The sequence below is a fragment of the Diceros bicornis genome, chromosome 26 (assembly GCF_020826845.1).
Source record: "Diceros bicornis minor isolate mBicDic1 chromosome 26, mDicBic1.mat.cur, whole genome shotgun sequence".
In the NCBI taxonomy this organism is placed as follows: domain Eukaryota; kingdom Metazoa; phylum Chordata; class Mammalia; order Perissodactyla; family Rhinocerotidae; genus Diceros; species Diceros bicornis.
The window spans coordinates 28059998-28075360 of NC_080765.1; the positions used below are offsets into that span (position 1 = coordinate 28059998).

Sequence of the window (15363 nt, forward strand, 5' to 3'; positions counted from 1 at the left end):
AAAGATGTGCCCAGAGCCCACGCCAGGCACCCCTCAGGGAATACAAGAAAAAGAAGATTCCCATGTGTTTAATGTGTATAAAGGCAAGGAGAGGACAGTCCCGAATTCAACAGCGATATTCTGTACAATTCATACGGTGGGGTTGAGAAGGAAGGGGAAGAGGCCACAGAACCCACACCCGAACATGTACAAAAATAACTTACGTAGCAACCCCCACCTACAAAGATGATATAGTTTTCTCCCCAGCCCCCAGGGCTGGGGGCACTTTACAAAAACAAGCACCATGGGAGCTAACCAGTATGGACCAAGGTGCTGGTCGGGGGAGGAAGGGCACCAGTCCGGAGGGGAGGGAGGGCTACGAGGAGGCCTTGAGGCGGTTGGTGGCCGAGCGCGAGCTCAGCAGCTTGTCCACCATGGTGCGGGCGTAGCGGAGCCGGCTGGCCAGCTCCTTGGAGCAGCCGTACTCCTCCAGGAGGCTCAGGCGGTACGTGCGGAAGTCCCGCTTCTCGTCGATGTAGGTCACAGCTGCCATCAGTGGGCACAGGATGAGCTTGGTATGGTCCTACGAGGGAAGGAGGGATGGACAGACAGGGTGAGCAGTGGATGGAAGATCCCAGCTGCTAGTCTATGTGGATAGAGAGAAGATGTCCCAGTTTATGGGGGGGTCTCACCCCAATTCACTCCCCTCCTACTGCAAGGACAGGTCCCATGCCTCCCACTCCCCACCCTACTCCGCGGGCCCCCTGACAGGCAGATACCCCACCCCAACTCTCCCCAGCCCCGGGTCACCTGCGGCTCACCTGGAAGAAGTTGATCTGCACACAGCCATTACTGAGGTGCAGGATGATGGCGCTGCGGGTGCGAAACCAGGTCCGCAGGTAGGGTAGCCGTGCTAGCTCATCACCTTCCCGGGGCGTGATATTGGCACCCGCCTTCAGCAAGTGTTCGCTCATGTAGTTTCGGAAATACTTAAGGAGGGTGATCTGGGTGGAAAGTGAGGGAGGGAATCCGGAGTTAGAGCCTGCCGCCAGCACCTCCCTCACTGCTGGCAACACCGCACACGTGGGCCAGCCGGCACTCACCTTCTTCATCAGGGTGTTGGGATGGGAACTCACGGTGAGGTAGGACTCGGTGCCGTCACGCTCTATGTACTGCAGGCTGTCACCGTCATTGTAGAGGATGAGGCGTGTAGAGTCATTGAAGAGCACCCCCACACTGTTGTCACACAGCTGGTACCCTAGCGGTAGGTGGAGGGAGACCTCAGAAAGGGGGAATAGGGAGCAGGGAGGCACTGGGAGCTGGAACGGGGAGGCCTGGGATGGAGATAGGAAAGTGTTGAGAGAAGACCTGGGAGCCGAAAAAGGCAAGAGCGTGTAACAACTCCAAGGGTCACTAGGCTAGGCCTGAGCAACCCACCCATTCTGGAAGAAACCTACCGAGGCCGTACTTGTCCGAATAGTCCACCCACTTGCTGACCCAGAAGATGGGGATGCAGGCGGGATCCTCAGCCTCCTCTGGGACAGAAACAGACAGACGGTTGGTCAGGACCACCCTCTTCCCCTCTGGTCCCCTCAGGCAGCCCACACCAGGAAGGCTTGCTGGGCACCCCACGTGGGCTCAGTCAAGAGGCCTGGGGCCCCAGAGAAGAGCAGAGCAGGGCCTCTGCCACCAACAAGCTCAGACAGGCAGCAGGACAGACATCTAAGCCGAAAGTTACAGTGCAGAGCCCCAAGTGCCACTTGTTCATTCAGCTGGCCCATTCATCAAAGGCTTGCTGTGTGCCAGGCCCCGTCACAGGTACCGTGAGCAATGACAAAAACCCAGCCTTCTTGGAGCTTGCATTCTAGTCACAGGGACAGAGACTACTCAGAATAAATATGGACAAATATTGAAGTCACTTCTATTACGGTGGGAGTCAGTGGCTGACCGATTACCTGGTTTTCCAGTTTTGAGTGATTAAAACATTTGTGGGAAGATAGACAATTCCAATTACATCAAAATGTTATGTTCGGTGCGTGCAATAATCTCTTATTTTAAATGCAATAAACAAATGTGGAAACTTTAGAATACATTAGGTGATAAGTGCTATGAAGAATTACAACGCAGGTAAGGGGGATGAGAGGTGCTAGGAGTGGGGAGCTAGGGACACGCTCATGGAGGGGACATTTGAAGGAGGCGAGTGTGTGAGCCATGCAGATATCTGGAGGAAGTGTGTTCCAGGAGAAGGGAAGAGTATGAGCAGAAGCCCTGAGGCTGGAGCACATCTGGGGCTGTTATTTCAACCGTCACGAAGGCTGAACAGGAAATCATTGAGCAGAAGAAACAGCGTGTGCAAATGTACACAGGTAGCTTCCTGAGGTGCTGGAAGATGGGGCACTTGTGGAGACAGAACAGATGAGTCAGAAAAGGAAGGAAGGGACCAGGCAGTGGAGGGCCTTAGACATCAGGCTAACTCATTTGGATTTTAATCTACAGGAAATGGGGGAACTAAAGGTATTACGGAGACAGGGGCCTGGACAAGCCACCAACACTCTGCTGGCCGAGACTTCCCTGCCCTCTCCAGATGTCCCAGACAATCCCTGCCAGGCCCCTACAGTGCCCACCTTGCCTCACCAGCCCCCGCTCTGAGGGCCTGGAGGCATTGACGCTGTGTAGCTGCTGCAGCATGTCACCAAGGTGGCAGTCGACAGCCTCACTGGTCTCCCGGACCACTGGTTCCTCTTTTTCCCGGGGCCGCTCGGGCATAGGGTTCTCTACGCCTGGGAAGAAGATGAGAAACAGTCATCAACTGGTTGGGAGGGGCACAGACTCCCTGCTATAGCTGGTACTCTCCCCAGGGTAAAACTCTTAGCTGCCATTGCTTTGGGTAAACTGAGTCAGTGCCAGGTTATTAGAGCTCATGTGCTAATGACAGGCACTTGGTACTCACTGCTACCTCCAGGACCAGGCCAAGCCCTTTAGGAAGGCTTCACGGCCACACGTAGCCACAGAGCTCCAGACAGACACTCAGGCCTCTGACCCTGCAGGTCACAACCTGTCACTCAGGGAGACAGCTCAAAGGCACCAGCAGCTCGTAGCTGCCCATCTTCAAGCCAAGAATTACAAGCATCTTCAGCACCAGGAAAATGGAAGGCTCAGTAAACTGCAGATCAGCAGGACGGATTAAACAGGGATTTAACAAAAATGTAAGATTTTTTTCCATCTAAAATTTGCTTTATATACTTATATATGACCCAAAAGATTCTGAAAAGATATTTTTACATGAAATTTTATATGAAATTTTAATCTCAGTTATATTTGAGTGGTAGAAGCATGGATGATGCTTATTGTCCTTATGCTTAAATGTTGACTTCTTTCCCCACCAACATGTGCTAGCTCTCCTTATATATATGAAATTCTTCTTAAAATATTTAAAGATCAGAGTTTTCAACTACAAAAACATGCTGTGATAAGGACTTAAATGTGAAATAATATGATATTTGGAATTTGTTTTTTAAAACTCTAGCAAAAAAGGGAAGAGGAAGTGGGATAGATAAAAACAAGTATGGGCAAATGTTGATAACTACTCAAAGTGGAGGATGAATACATGGGGAGTCATCATAAAGTTCCCTCTACCTTTGGGTAAGTTTGAAAATTTCCAGCATAAGAAGTTTTTAAAAAATGTTTTATGCTCAAAAATTAAAACCAAAAGAAAAAAAAGCAATCCTTAAAAGAACAATATTACATTATAGCCCAAAGAATAAATATCCATGAGTCCATACTGACATAAATAACCAAATAAATAAATCATGGGAGAGAAGCAACAGCTCTACCTTACAGAAGAATTCCAATTAATAAATGCAGAAGGAGTGAGGAAAAGAGGAAGGTCACCATTAGAATACCACAGTAATAACTGCTGCAGGCGGGATCCACCATGGATGCTAAATTGGTGGGCGAAAGTTTGAGAAGAAACAAGATAGTCTCAAAGTGGCTCCTGGCGAGGTATGCATTATTTACAAAGGGAGAGACAGTAACTGCAGCGGAGAAACCCATCAGACAGCACGTCGACCAAGTGGTCAAGATTAATATCACCAAGGGGCCAACCCGGTGGCATATCAGTTAAGTTCCCACGCTCCGCTTCGGTGGACCAGGATTCACAGGTTCGAATCCTGGGCGCACACTGATGCACCGCTCATCAAGCCATGCTGTGGCGGCGTCCCGTGTACGAAACAGAGGAAGATGGGCACAGATGTTAGCTCAGAGCCAATCTTCCTCGCACAAAAAAAAGATTAATATCACCAACAGAAATATCAAAAATTAAAACCAAAAGAAAAAAGTAATGCTTAACAGTATTAGATTACAACTGAAACAAATGAATTTTATATTAAATTGGTGCTATATCCACAGAGAGAAAAAAAGTATTTCAAGTGACCTTTTTTTACACTATATGTCCTTAGTGAAATATATTCTAAGAACAAATAGAACTGCAAGAAAATAAAACATTATTTAATAAAAGTCATATGTTGAAAAATTTATGTATATTAATGTAAGGAAACAAGATTTTCAGTTTAAGAGAAAAATACAAATATAAAATCAAAGAGGTAAAAATCCTGTAATATATTTGAATCAGACACTTATAAATTACCAAAAGAAAAGTAGTAACTCCACAGTGGAGAAAAAGATTTGATATAAGACAAGATTGTATCAATGTTCAATTTCCTGAACTCGCTGTGTCATGTGCTGTGGTTATGTAAAAGAATCTTTGTTTTTAGGAAATATACACTGAAGTATTAAGTGGTAAAGGCCAGGATATATACAACTTACTTTCAAATGGTTCAGGGGAAAAATATATATATCTATATATCTACAAAAAGAAAAAGACTGATAAAGGAAATGTGAAAAAAATGTTAATTGGTGGATCTGGGTAAAGTGGTATAGGAGGTTTTTGTCTCTTCTAACACCTTTTAATAAGTTTGAAATAAAATAAAATGTTGAAAAAATAGAATGAGAAATATTAGCATAAATTCAAGGTTTCCCCCCCAAATTATGTATTTCCTAATTCTGTCTCCTAAAGAGACCCAGAACAATGACAACCCAAGCAATGAGATGTGGCTGTATAAGAAAATGTCCATCCTTTTAAAGACATGCAGACTAAAGTTCATGGGGATAAAATGACAAGATGTCTGGGATTAACTCCAAAAATACTTCAAAGGAACAAAAGAGGAGAGATGAAGCAAATGTGACAAAATGTTGATAGCTGTTGAATCTGGTGGGTACATGGGGGTCCACTGCACTATGCTCCTGTGTATATTTGAAATTTTCATATTGTTTCAATACCATGCAAGAGTGATGTTAGGAATTTTTTTAAATGATAAGAATTTTTCATTCTTATCATTTAAAATGTGTGTGTGTGGCGCTCAGTTCACTCTTTTTTGGCCTGATGGGTCTGATTCAGCCATGGCAAGGTCTGTCTTTCCTGACAAGGCCAAGGGAAAGAAGGGCATTTTGCTACTGGAGGATGGGGGCCCATGGCTTCAAGGACCAGGGCCTGTCCTACTGCACACCTGAGCTCTGGGGGCCACCCATCCACACATCTGAAGCCTAGGCTCTCTCTGGGGGTCTGCTGTCTACCCAGACCCTTGTTTTACCTTTATTGAGGACTGTGAGAGGCTTCCGGTTGCTGGGGTCCAGGCTGCTGGGAGCGATTGAAAACCTTGGTGGAATAGTGAGGCAGGTGATGGGGAGACGGGCAGGGATATAGCCAGAAGTAAAAAACTCATCATCGAGCAGCTCGTGAATGGTTGGGCGGGCAGTGGGATCTGTCTGAAGCATCTTCTGGATGAGGGAGGCGGCCACGGGGTTGATGTGCTGGAGCAGAGAGAGGGAGCCATAAGCAGGATATGATGGGGGACCCAAGTGGAACACTGTCACAAAGCAACTGCAGATCCTGGCCCCCCAGAGACAGCCCCCTGGTCTCCAGTAGGCCACGTTCCCCACTATCAGCTTTACTGGGTCAGCACATGTCAACATAAGTTGTGAGAATGATCATTTCTCCTTCCTCCTGAGACTCAAAATTAACTTGAGGTCATTTTTTCCCCTGAATGTGCTCTCGCATAATTCAAGTTGCTCACCACTAGAGCAGCACTTGAGAACATAGGCTTTGGGGTCATAAAGACCTGGGTTTAAATCCCAGTTCTGCCACTTAATACCAGCTGTGACAAGTCACTTGACTTTCTGGGGCCTTTGTATCTTCCGCTATAACTGGGGACACAGCACCAAGCTCGGAGCCCCAGTGAGACGATTCACCCTAGCACAGGTCAAATACATAGTAACAGCCTAGCATTAACTCCGCACTTACTGTGTGCCGGGAAAGCATTCTAAGCGCTTCATGAATATTACTCATTTCACCCTCAAAAACATCTACAGGGTGGAGATCTCTATTACCATCCCTCTTTTGCAGATAAGGAAACTGAGGCACAGAGAGGTCAGGAGCCTTTCCTAAGAATACACACCTAATGAGCGGTGGAGCAGCACCCACATGGAGCAGTCTAGAAGGCTCAAGCACCCACACGCTGAACCACACCATGCTATCTGTCTGTCTGACCCTTTATGACAGATTTAGTCCGTCTGTCCTTATGGAGACAGGGCTCCTTGCTTCACACAAGGCGAGGATCCCAAACTGGAAAGCGGCTGTGTGCCAGGCTTCTGTGGGAACAGGCTGTGCCTCTCGACACGTTTACGCTGGTGGCCGTGAAAATGCACACCACTCTGGATTCACGGAGGTGCGCAATTCCGTGAGCTCCTGCTGGATGCAGAGCACTCTGCGAGGTGCTCCAGAGGCAGTGACTCCATTTTATAGACGGGAAACTACAGTTGAGAAGATTCAGGCCATTGGCCCACAGTGATCTGGCTGCTAAGGGGCAGAGCCCATCTGAGTCAAGACAGTCCCTTTCCAAAGCTTAAACAGCACTTCTATTTTGGCCTCTTATACCTCTCCCTCCCCTTTTTTTTTTTTTGCTTTTTACACATTTGAGAATCTACAAACTCCCCCCCTGGAAAAAATGCTTTCATGCACATACGTCAAGTTCTGTATGCAGATTCGGACACGGACCCTCTAAAGCTCTGCAGTTACCCTAGGGGTGGGGTTCACCTCTCTCTGTCCCCAGGATATACTTGGGCTCAGTAAATAGCTTTAGGGAGAAAACAAAACAAAATGAAATAAATTTAAACTTAAAGTGTCTTCAGTCACCTTGGGAATACTGTATTCATTTTTCTTGATCCGGAGGTAGGTCTCTTTTAGGCAAGAGGTCTCAAAAGGCGGTTTGCCCACTAACAAGGTATACCTGTAGGAACAAGGCCGGATTTAGCTCAAGACTCGCAGCGAAAACTCAGACGCAGGAGGAATCATCTCAGGGCCAGAGCGGAGGCCAGGCATCCCCAGGACACTTGCTCTGACCCTGAGGACAGTCCCCAAGTCCACTGAGCAGCCCCAGGAGCCAGGACACTGGTGGGGAGAGCCCTCAGTAGACTTTAGGATGAGACAGAGTTCTTGGGCCAGTGACTTTCCAACTACAGCCTGCAGTGACCTAGGGCCCCGGAGGCTGCCAGCTAACATACAACAGGTCCAAGTGGGTGGGCTACCCGCTCCGACAGAAGCAGCTCCATGTTTAATAGTTCTGTACTTAAAGCTTGAAGTTTTCATTTGAAAAGGCTTCATTGCAAACAAGTATGAAAGCCATTGCTACAACTCATTTCTAACTCTCCAGTACCCAGGCCAACAACAACAACAAAGATGAACACCTGAGAAGGCCCAAGCCTATGCCCACCACCCACGCCCTCTGATGGCCTCCATCCACAGACCACAGACACCTCCTGCTGCCGGCCGTAACTCCCAGCCTAATTCCTGCCACCCAATGCTGCTTTCTAGACCAGGGGTTCTAAAATTTATCGTGTACAAGAATGAACCAGAGATATTTTGAAATCCAGATTGTGATCCAGTAGTCCGGGTCCCGAGATTCTGCATTTCTAACAAGTTCCCAGGGGATGATGCTGCTGGTCTGGGGACCACACTATGAGTAGCCCGGGGCTAGAGCAAGTTTGAGGAGACCTTCCCTCCCCCTTCCCCGGACCCATGGCCCAGGCTGCAGGAATCCTATAGGATAGGCCAGTGACAAGGAAAGAAATGGAAATTAGGCTTTATTTTTGGGCAGCCTGTCCTCTGGAGCAGCCTTTCCCTAGGCAGAAAGGTCCACAGGCTAAGGTCAGCCAGGTGAGATGTCCAAAAGGGCCGAGTGGGTCCTGAGACAACCCCCAACTTACATGATGCACCCAATGGACCACACGTCCACCTCGAAACTGTGCCCTTTCTTGCTCAGCACCTCAGGAGCTATGTAATTAGGAGTCCCACACAGGGTCTTCTTCCGCTCCCCGTCATATTCCACTTTGGTTGCCAGTCCAAAATCCCCTGAGACAGAGGAAGCAAGAGGGGGTATCAGATGCTAGCCTCTGTCATCTGTCAGTGCAGACATCTGGTTCAGGTCTGACCATCAAGAACCAGGGTCGCTTGAACCCTCAAGCCTCTATTCCTTGTGCACAGCAAGGCTTGCCCAGGAATCCCCCCACCATGCTGGCCCCAGGGAAGGGCCTCCCAGTGACCCTCCTCACCCCTGACCTTAGAAAGGAGGGCTAGGCTTCTAAAAGGGACTTGATGGGGATAGCAGAACTCAGACGCCTTCAGGGATCAAGCAAGTAAACTTCAAGACTGTTATCTGGCAAGTTTGTGAGGAAGTAATAGGGAGGAGTGGGGACTGTGGCAAACCAGAGGGAGTCTAAAGGGAACAGCTGCTTTTCAGCCCAGCAAAGAGCTGCCCTGAGGGAATGTTGGCCCTGTATTGCTGGAGCTTCCAGTTGTTTAAAAGGAACTCCAAATCCAAGGTTTTATGTCAAGACTAATTTAAAAAATGGAAACTAATTCAAATCCTTTTAAAAAAAATACCGTGTAGGGGCACAAAATCATGCATCTGCAGGCAAGATACTGGCTTGTGAGCTCTTTGTTTTAAATGTCCGCCCTACAGAGAGGACTCCAGAGGCAATCAACAGCTCAGACTTTCCACCACCCTCTACCTCCTCCGTCCTCTCCTTCCTATTTCCTCCCTCCCGGCCTCCTCCTCATTCCCACTTCTCCTAGTGGTGTCAAGCACCCGTGCAGGCCCAACACCTCACCTATTTTCACCTCCAGATCCTCGTTCAGGAAGAGGTTGCCCAGCTTGAGGTCCCGGTGAATAACCCGGTTGCGGTGCAGGTACTGGCAGCCAAGGACGATCTGCCGCAGGTAGTAGCGGGCCTCGGGCTCAGTCAGGGCTTTCCTCCGCTTGTGCAGCTCCAGGAGAGACTGGGCGGGGGAGGAGAGGAGGAATGCGGAGTCGGTACTGAGGCCCGAGGGGAGACGGGGTGTCATTAGGTAAAGACAGCTAGGACATTCCCCCAATTCCTTCTCCAGGACAACTGCGATCTGGGCCCTCCCCTAATCCTGGCCACCATCGTTCATAGCACCCCCTCTCCTACTAGCTCCCTCTCAAGCCCCTCACCTGGGACTCCTCTCCCAGCCCCACTCCGGAAGCTCAGCGTTCTCAATATCCCCTCCCCCGGCCTCTTGGCAGCAGCAGATCCCTTTCCCGACCCCTCTTCCCCGGAAGCTCCGAGGTCTGGCTCCAACCACCCTCTGCCTGACCCAACCCCACTCCGGAAGCTCCGGGTCCACAGCACCCCTTACCCGGGACTCCTCCCTTAGCAACTCCGGAAGCCCGGGGTCCATTACCAGGGTCCTACCCCGGCCCGCGCCGCCCCCACCCCCACCCCTCTGCCGCACACCTAGGGTCCAGGAGCCGCCTTCCCTAGCAGAAACAGGACTCGGGCTCCACTTAACCGGACCTCGCCTCCACCCTCCCCGCCCCCAGCAGCTCTGAGTGCCCAGCACCCTCTACCCGAGACCTTTTCCATCCCTAGCTCGAGGTTCCCAGCACCGCCACTCCAGCAGCTCCGGGCCCCGGGCGCCCCAACCCCGGCCCCCAGGCAGCTCCGGTCTCCCAGGAGCGACACTCACTCTCCGGCGGCAGAGCTCCAACACCACGAACACGAAGTCGCTGTCCTCGAAAAAGCCGTGGAAGCCCACGATGTGCTGGTGGGCGAGGCTGCGGTGAATGGATATCTCCATGGACATCTTCTCTTTCTGGTGTGGCTTGAGCAGCAGCGACTTAGGCACGATCTTGCCCGCGAACACATCCTTAGTGTCCGCGTCCGAGATCTCGAAGCACTTGGCAAAGCCGCCTTTCCCCAGAAAGCGTCCCCGCAGATAGCGCCGGCGACTGCGCGGGTCCACTAGGACCTCCGGGATCTCTTTCGCCGGCGGGGCGGCCGCCGGGGCCCCGGGAGCCGCAGCGCCGGGGACCCCGGCTTTCCCTGGGTCGGCTGGTGCCCGCGCCAGCTTCCCTGCAGTTGCCGCCGCACTCATGTTCCCCGAGTTGCTCCGCGGACCTAGTAGGGTCTGGGCAAATGCTTGGCACCGCTGCGCTCCTCCTCGAATTCAAACGCGGCGCCGGGAACGTTACAGGAGCCTGCGCGCCACTGATTGGCCGCGGGGATTTAAAATCCAAACCCGCCCGCCGCGCGGCACTATGGGAGCGCTCTACACCGCAGCCGCCTTTAAACCCGTTCCCAGCCGGGGAAAAACACTTGATTGACAGGCGCTCGCGGACGGCAGACACGTGGGATGCCTGGGAAACAGTACCCGGCGTGGGGAAGCCGAGCCCCAGGCCGAGGAGAGGAGACAACTTGCAGTTCACATGCACCGCCTCCAGGAAGCTTTTCCCAACACCTCCCTCCAGCCCCACCCCGCCTTCTGGAATATAAACTCGGAGAAGGGAGACCTGGTAGCGCCGAGAGCGAGCTTGGGAGAGCCTTAGCACCCGCCTCCGATGTCATCAGCTCTCTTCCAAGTCACTCCAATAAAGTAAAATCTAAGTAAAACCAGGATGCTTGCCGGGCAAATGCACCTGCACTGCAAGCCTGCTACTCCCCTCCTTCACATGACAGCTGCTCCTGAGCCTCTCTGGGTTGCAGAGCAACGCTGCTCAGAGGAGGTTCCAGGGACCACCAGCATCACCGCCACCTGGGAGCTTGTTAGAAAGGCGGAATTTCAGGCCTTACCGCAGACCTGCCCAGTCAGAATCTGCCTTTCCACGGGGCTGCCCAGGTGATTCCCACACACACGGCAGTTTGAGAAGCACAGTAGGAGAGCCCCCCACTATGCAAGAAAGTGAGTCGTCTGGCTTGCTCACTGCTGTATTCCCCAGTGCCTGAAAATGTGGACCCTCAATTGTTTGCTCAGAGGGAGGATGGCTAGGGGGCAGAATGCCTGGCAAAGGGGAAGTCCAGGGCCAAATCTGTCCTGCAGGGGTGTTTTGTCAGGCTTCCCACTTTTTAAAATTTGGATTCATTCACAACACTTAGAAATCAAGGGGGTTCACATAAAAATTCAGACTTGTAGCTTTTCCTGAAAAAACTAGAGGCTCTGGCAACTCTCCGCCTACATACCTCCCCAGTGTGCCTCAGGTCCCAGCTATCCCCTTTGCCCATTGCCTATCTGGCAAAATAGAAGCCCTTTCTCTGCGCCCCCATACGTCGCACCTTGTGATGTCTTTGATAGAGCCAGCAGAAACCAACCACACCGTAAAGGTCTCTACCTGCTTCCCAATAAACAGAGGCAAGGACATGTTTCCTCCCCACGTCCAAGCTCCCAGCGCAATGCCTGGTAAAAAGGGTTAATGAACATGTCTGCTGAATAAAAGGAAGTTGTTGTTTTTTTAACTACATTTGTATTTTTTATCCCTGTGGTGTGTAATCTTCTGTTTTATCTTTTTTTTTTTTTTTTTTTTGTGAGGAGATCAGCCCTGTGCTAACATCCACCAATCCTCCTCTTTTTTTGCTGAAGAGGACGGCCCTGGGCTAACATCCGTGCCCATCCTCCTCCACTTTATATGGGATGCCGCCACAGCATGGCTTGCCAAAGCAGTGCGTCGGTGCGCACCCGGGATCCGAACCAGCGAACCCCGGGCCGCCGCAGCGGAGCGCCGCACCCAACCGCTTGCGCCACCGGGCCGGCCCCTGTTTTATCTTTTTATCGAAGTTGAATCTGTGTACAGAAAAAGTGTACATACCATAATTGTAGAGCTCAGTGAATTTTCACAAACTGAACACACCCCGTGTCAGCGCACCCAGACTACCAACACCCCAGAAGTCCCCTTGTTCCCTGCGTGGGGGCCCAGTTCCATGATTCACTAGGAGACTCACAGGACTCAGCATCTAGTCCCACTCACGGCCAGCTAGGACGCATTACAGCTACAGGCTACGGAGCACAAGCACAGGGGGCAAAGGCGCATGGGGCCACGTCCAGAGGAAACCAGGCACAAGCTCCCAGAGTCCTCTCCCAGTGGACTCACACAGGACACCCTTCACTCCTCCAGCAATGAGTTGTGACCACACATGCAACATATTATCTACCAGGGAAGCTCATTAGAGACTCAGTGTCCAGGGTTTTCACTGGGGACTGGTCACACAGGCACCCTCTGCCAAGCACACAACCAAATTCCGGATTCCCAGAAGGAAAGCAGGTATTTGGCATAAACCACATTGTTTGCACAAACAGTTTAGGCACAGTGAGCCACGCTTATCATTCAGGGAATGGTGAGAACCCTCCCCAAATCCAAGCTTCCAGTCGCCAGCCAGGGGCCAACCTTGCAGACAGACCTTTCCAAGGAGAGCAGTCTCAGGCCTGCTTGATCACCTCTTCTCTGTACAGTCCACACCCCTGGCCCTTGGCTATGCTTCTTTACAGCAAATCACGATCAGTAGGACCCCACACAAAACGGTGAGACCAACCTGCAGTACTGATCTCAGTTACACCTGTTAGGGTCCTGGATTTAGCCAGCTACAATAAATCCCAATAACTATAGAAGTCTATCTTAGAAAGCCAAGTGGTCTCCTCCTCAGTTTCTGTATGACTCGTTTTCACCCAAGGCATCAATCAGGTACAGCACAGCTGCGGCCGGTACATTCAAGCTGACCTGAAACCTTCCAGGGCAGAGGCAGTGTGGCGACAGGGCACACAGACAGAAGTGCAATGCCAGAGGGTACACGTGGTTCCCCTGGAAATGAGTTTGCAGTGTTAGGGTACCCCAAGGGGGACATACACTAGTCAGGCAGTAGGGGTTAACAGGGCCCCCAGTGTAGCCTCCTACCATGGGGCCTCTTGCCCTCGAGTTTCCAGTCCAGTCCAAAAATCCATGCAATCCTTGGTTTCTGAGGGACTGCCTGAAGAGAGTTGATTCCAGAGAGATTTGCTTGTCCATGATACAAGTCTATCCACCTCATGAGGGTGCACAACACTTGAAGGAGTTCCGCATGGCAAGGGCAGGAGCTGGGCCCCCTCTGTTGTCACACAGTTAGAGCTGCCAGGTGCGATCCCAGGCTCCACACTCTGAACTCAAAAGCACTCCCAGCGCATGCTCCCAGAGGCAGCACTGGGCGTTTCCCCCAGGAAGAGGGGAAAGCTTCCAGGAAGAGTTCTGAAAAACAGATCATAAATGCCCCCCCTTCCCCAAGGCTCCCCAGGTGCCAAGTTTTTACTTTTTCTCCATTGATACAAAATCAGTGTGCCCCACTGATCAGCAATCCTAACTTGACACTTTTTCCATCACCTCTTACTCTCATCCAGGCCTTTCATCTGGAAGGGTTGTATGCAAGAGGCACAAAAGTATTTCTGTAGATAAACATTTTTATACAATGTAACCAGAAAGACACATTCAGGAATTGGTCAGGATGTGTTAAGGGCTGAATTGTGTTCCCCCAAAATTCATATGTTGAAGCCCTAACCCCCAGTACCTCAGACTGTGACTGTATTTGGAGACAGGGCTTTTAAAGAGGTGATTAAGGTAAAATGGGGTCGTTGGGGTGGGCCCTAATCCAATATGACTGGTGTCCTTATAAGAAGAGATTAGGACACAGACTACTCAGACGGAGGGGCGACCATCTGCAAGCCAGTGAGAGAGGCCCCAGGAGAAACCAACTCTGGTGACACCTTGATTGGACTTCTGGCCTCCAGAACTGTGAGAAAATAAATTTCTACTGTTTAAGCCACTCAGTCTGTGGTATTTCGTTATGGCAGCCCTAGCAGCCTAATAGAGGATGAAATTTTGAATTTTCAAACATTTCAAAATGGGTTTACAGAACCTCCTACCCTTTTTATCCAGAGAGCAGCTTAGAAAAGATCAAGCCCTCTCTAGAGACAGCTACATTTGAATAATCAACCTACCTTACCTTCGTGTCTGTGCTGGGGGAAATGTGAGGCGGCAGAGTCAGGCTATCAGCCCACTGTGGCAAGTTGCAATGAATCCAGAAAGCCAGACACAAGTCAACAGCGGTGAGATGTCCCCCAGAGAAGGCCCAGAAGGTCTGATTTGTCAAAAGCAGGCGGAGGGTCACAGTCCCTGTGACTGCCCTCCCCCAGCCTGCAGCTTTCCACGGGGATCACAAGTTAGGATGCAATTAGCCTCTGCATCAGAGATAAAGAGCTGATCAGTAGCTTGCTATCAGACGGTCCCATCAGAGAACAGGCCCTTTCCTGTGGACATTTGTATGTGACCCAGATGGTCCAGCCAGCATCCACGAGGTATGCTTCCATAATTGAGAGCTCCACAGAAGGGGTCCTAAATCTTCAGGGGTCCCAGGGTCTGAGTCCTGTTCATGGAGCCTGTCTCTGCTTTCAGTTCAGCACAGCTCCTGTGGAGGCTGCAACAGCTCACAGCAGCCAGCATCAGTTTTCTGCTCAGAGTCAGGTCCAGGCAATTGGGATCAGTGAATTGGGGATTCCAAACACGCCAGCTGCTTTTCTTCCGCAGCAGCAAAGGCATGCTGCAGTGCCAGACAGCCAGGTCCACGTCCAAGCGACAAGCAAGGCTTCCTTTTTATCTTGTCAGTCACAGAGTCCAAACTGACCCGCTCAAGAATACGCACATCAGACTGGACAGTCACCAGCCTCTACAGGTCAGACATTCGATTTCAATAAGGGCTCATTAGCAATTTAACTGCTTTTTCAAATTCCAAATGTGTATTTCCATCCAGAGATTGCCTCTTTTTTCACGTTGTCTCCCTCCTTCTAGAGGCTCCAACAGACACAAATCATAGCAAAAATCATCAGTGACGGAGACTTGTTCTGGTTCCAATACCCAAAGAATTTAAATTCCAACCTACCCACCGGCAGCAAAAAGCAGGAGGCTGTATCCCACCAACACCTTCTTAATTTTTTTCTTTTTTGTATCTTTCTTTGAT

General features: G+C 50.5%; 1 protein-coding gene across 1 annotated transcript; it reads right to left on the bottom strand.

Annotated features, from left to right (window-relative positions):
• Window positions 1-52: 52 nt before the first annotated feature.
• Window positions 53-10793, bottom strand: PLK1 (polo like kinase 1). The gene is made up of 10 exons (XM_058569852.1): window positions 10082-10793; window positions 9202-9370; window positions 8299-8443; window positions 7229-7322; window positions 5628-5847; window positions 2604-2759; window positions 1437-1514; window positions 1083-1237; window positions 801-983; window positions 53-562 (listed from the first exon to the last, which is right to left on the bottom strand). The coding sequence occupies exons 1-10, from the start codon at window positions 10487-10489 to the stop codon at window positions 356-358; spliced, it is 1815 nt and encodes a 604-aa protein (XP_058425835.1). The 5' UTR covers window positions 10490-10793; the 3' UTR covers window positions 53-355.
• Window positions 10794-15363: the final 4570 nt, after the last annotated feature.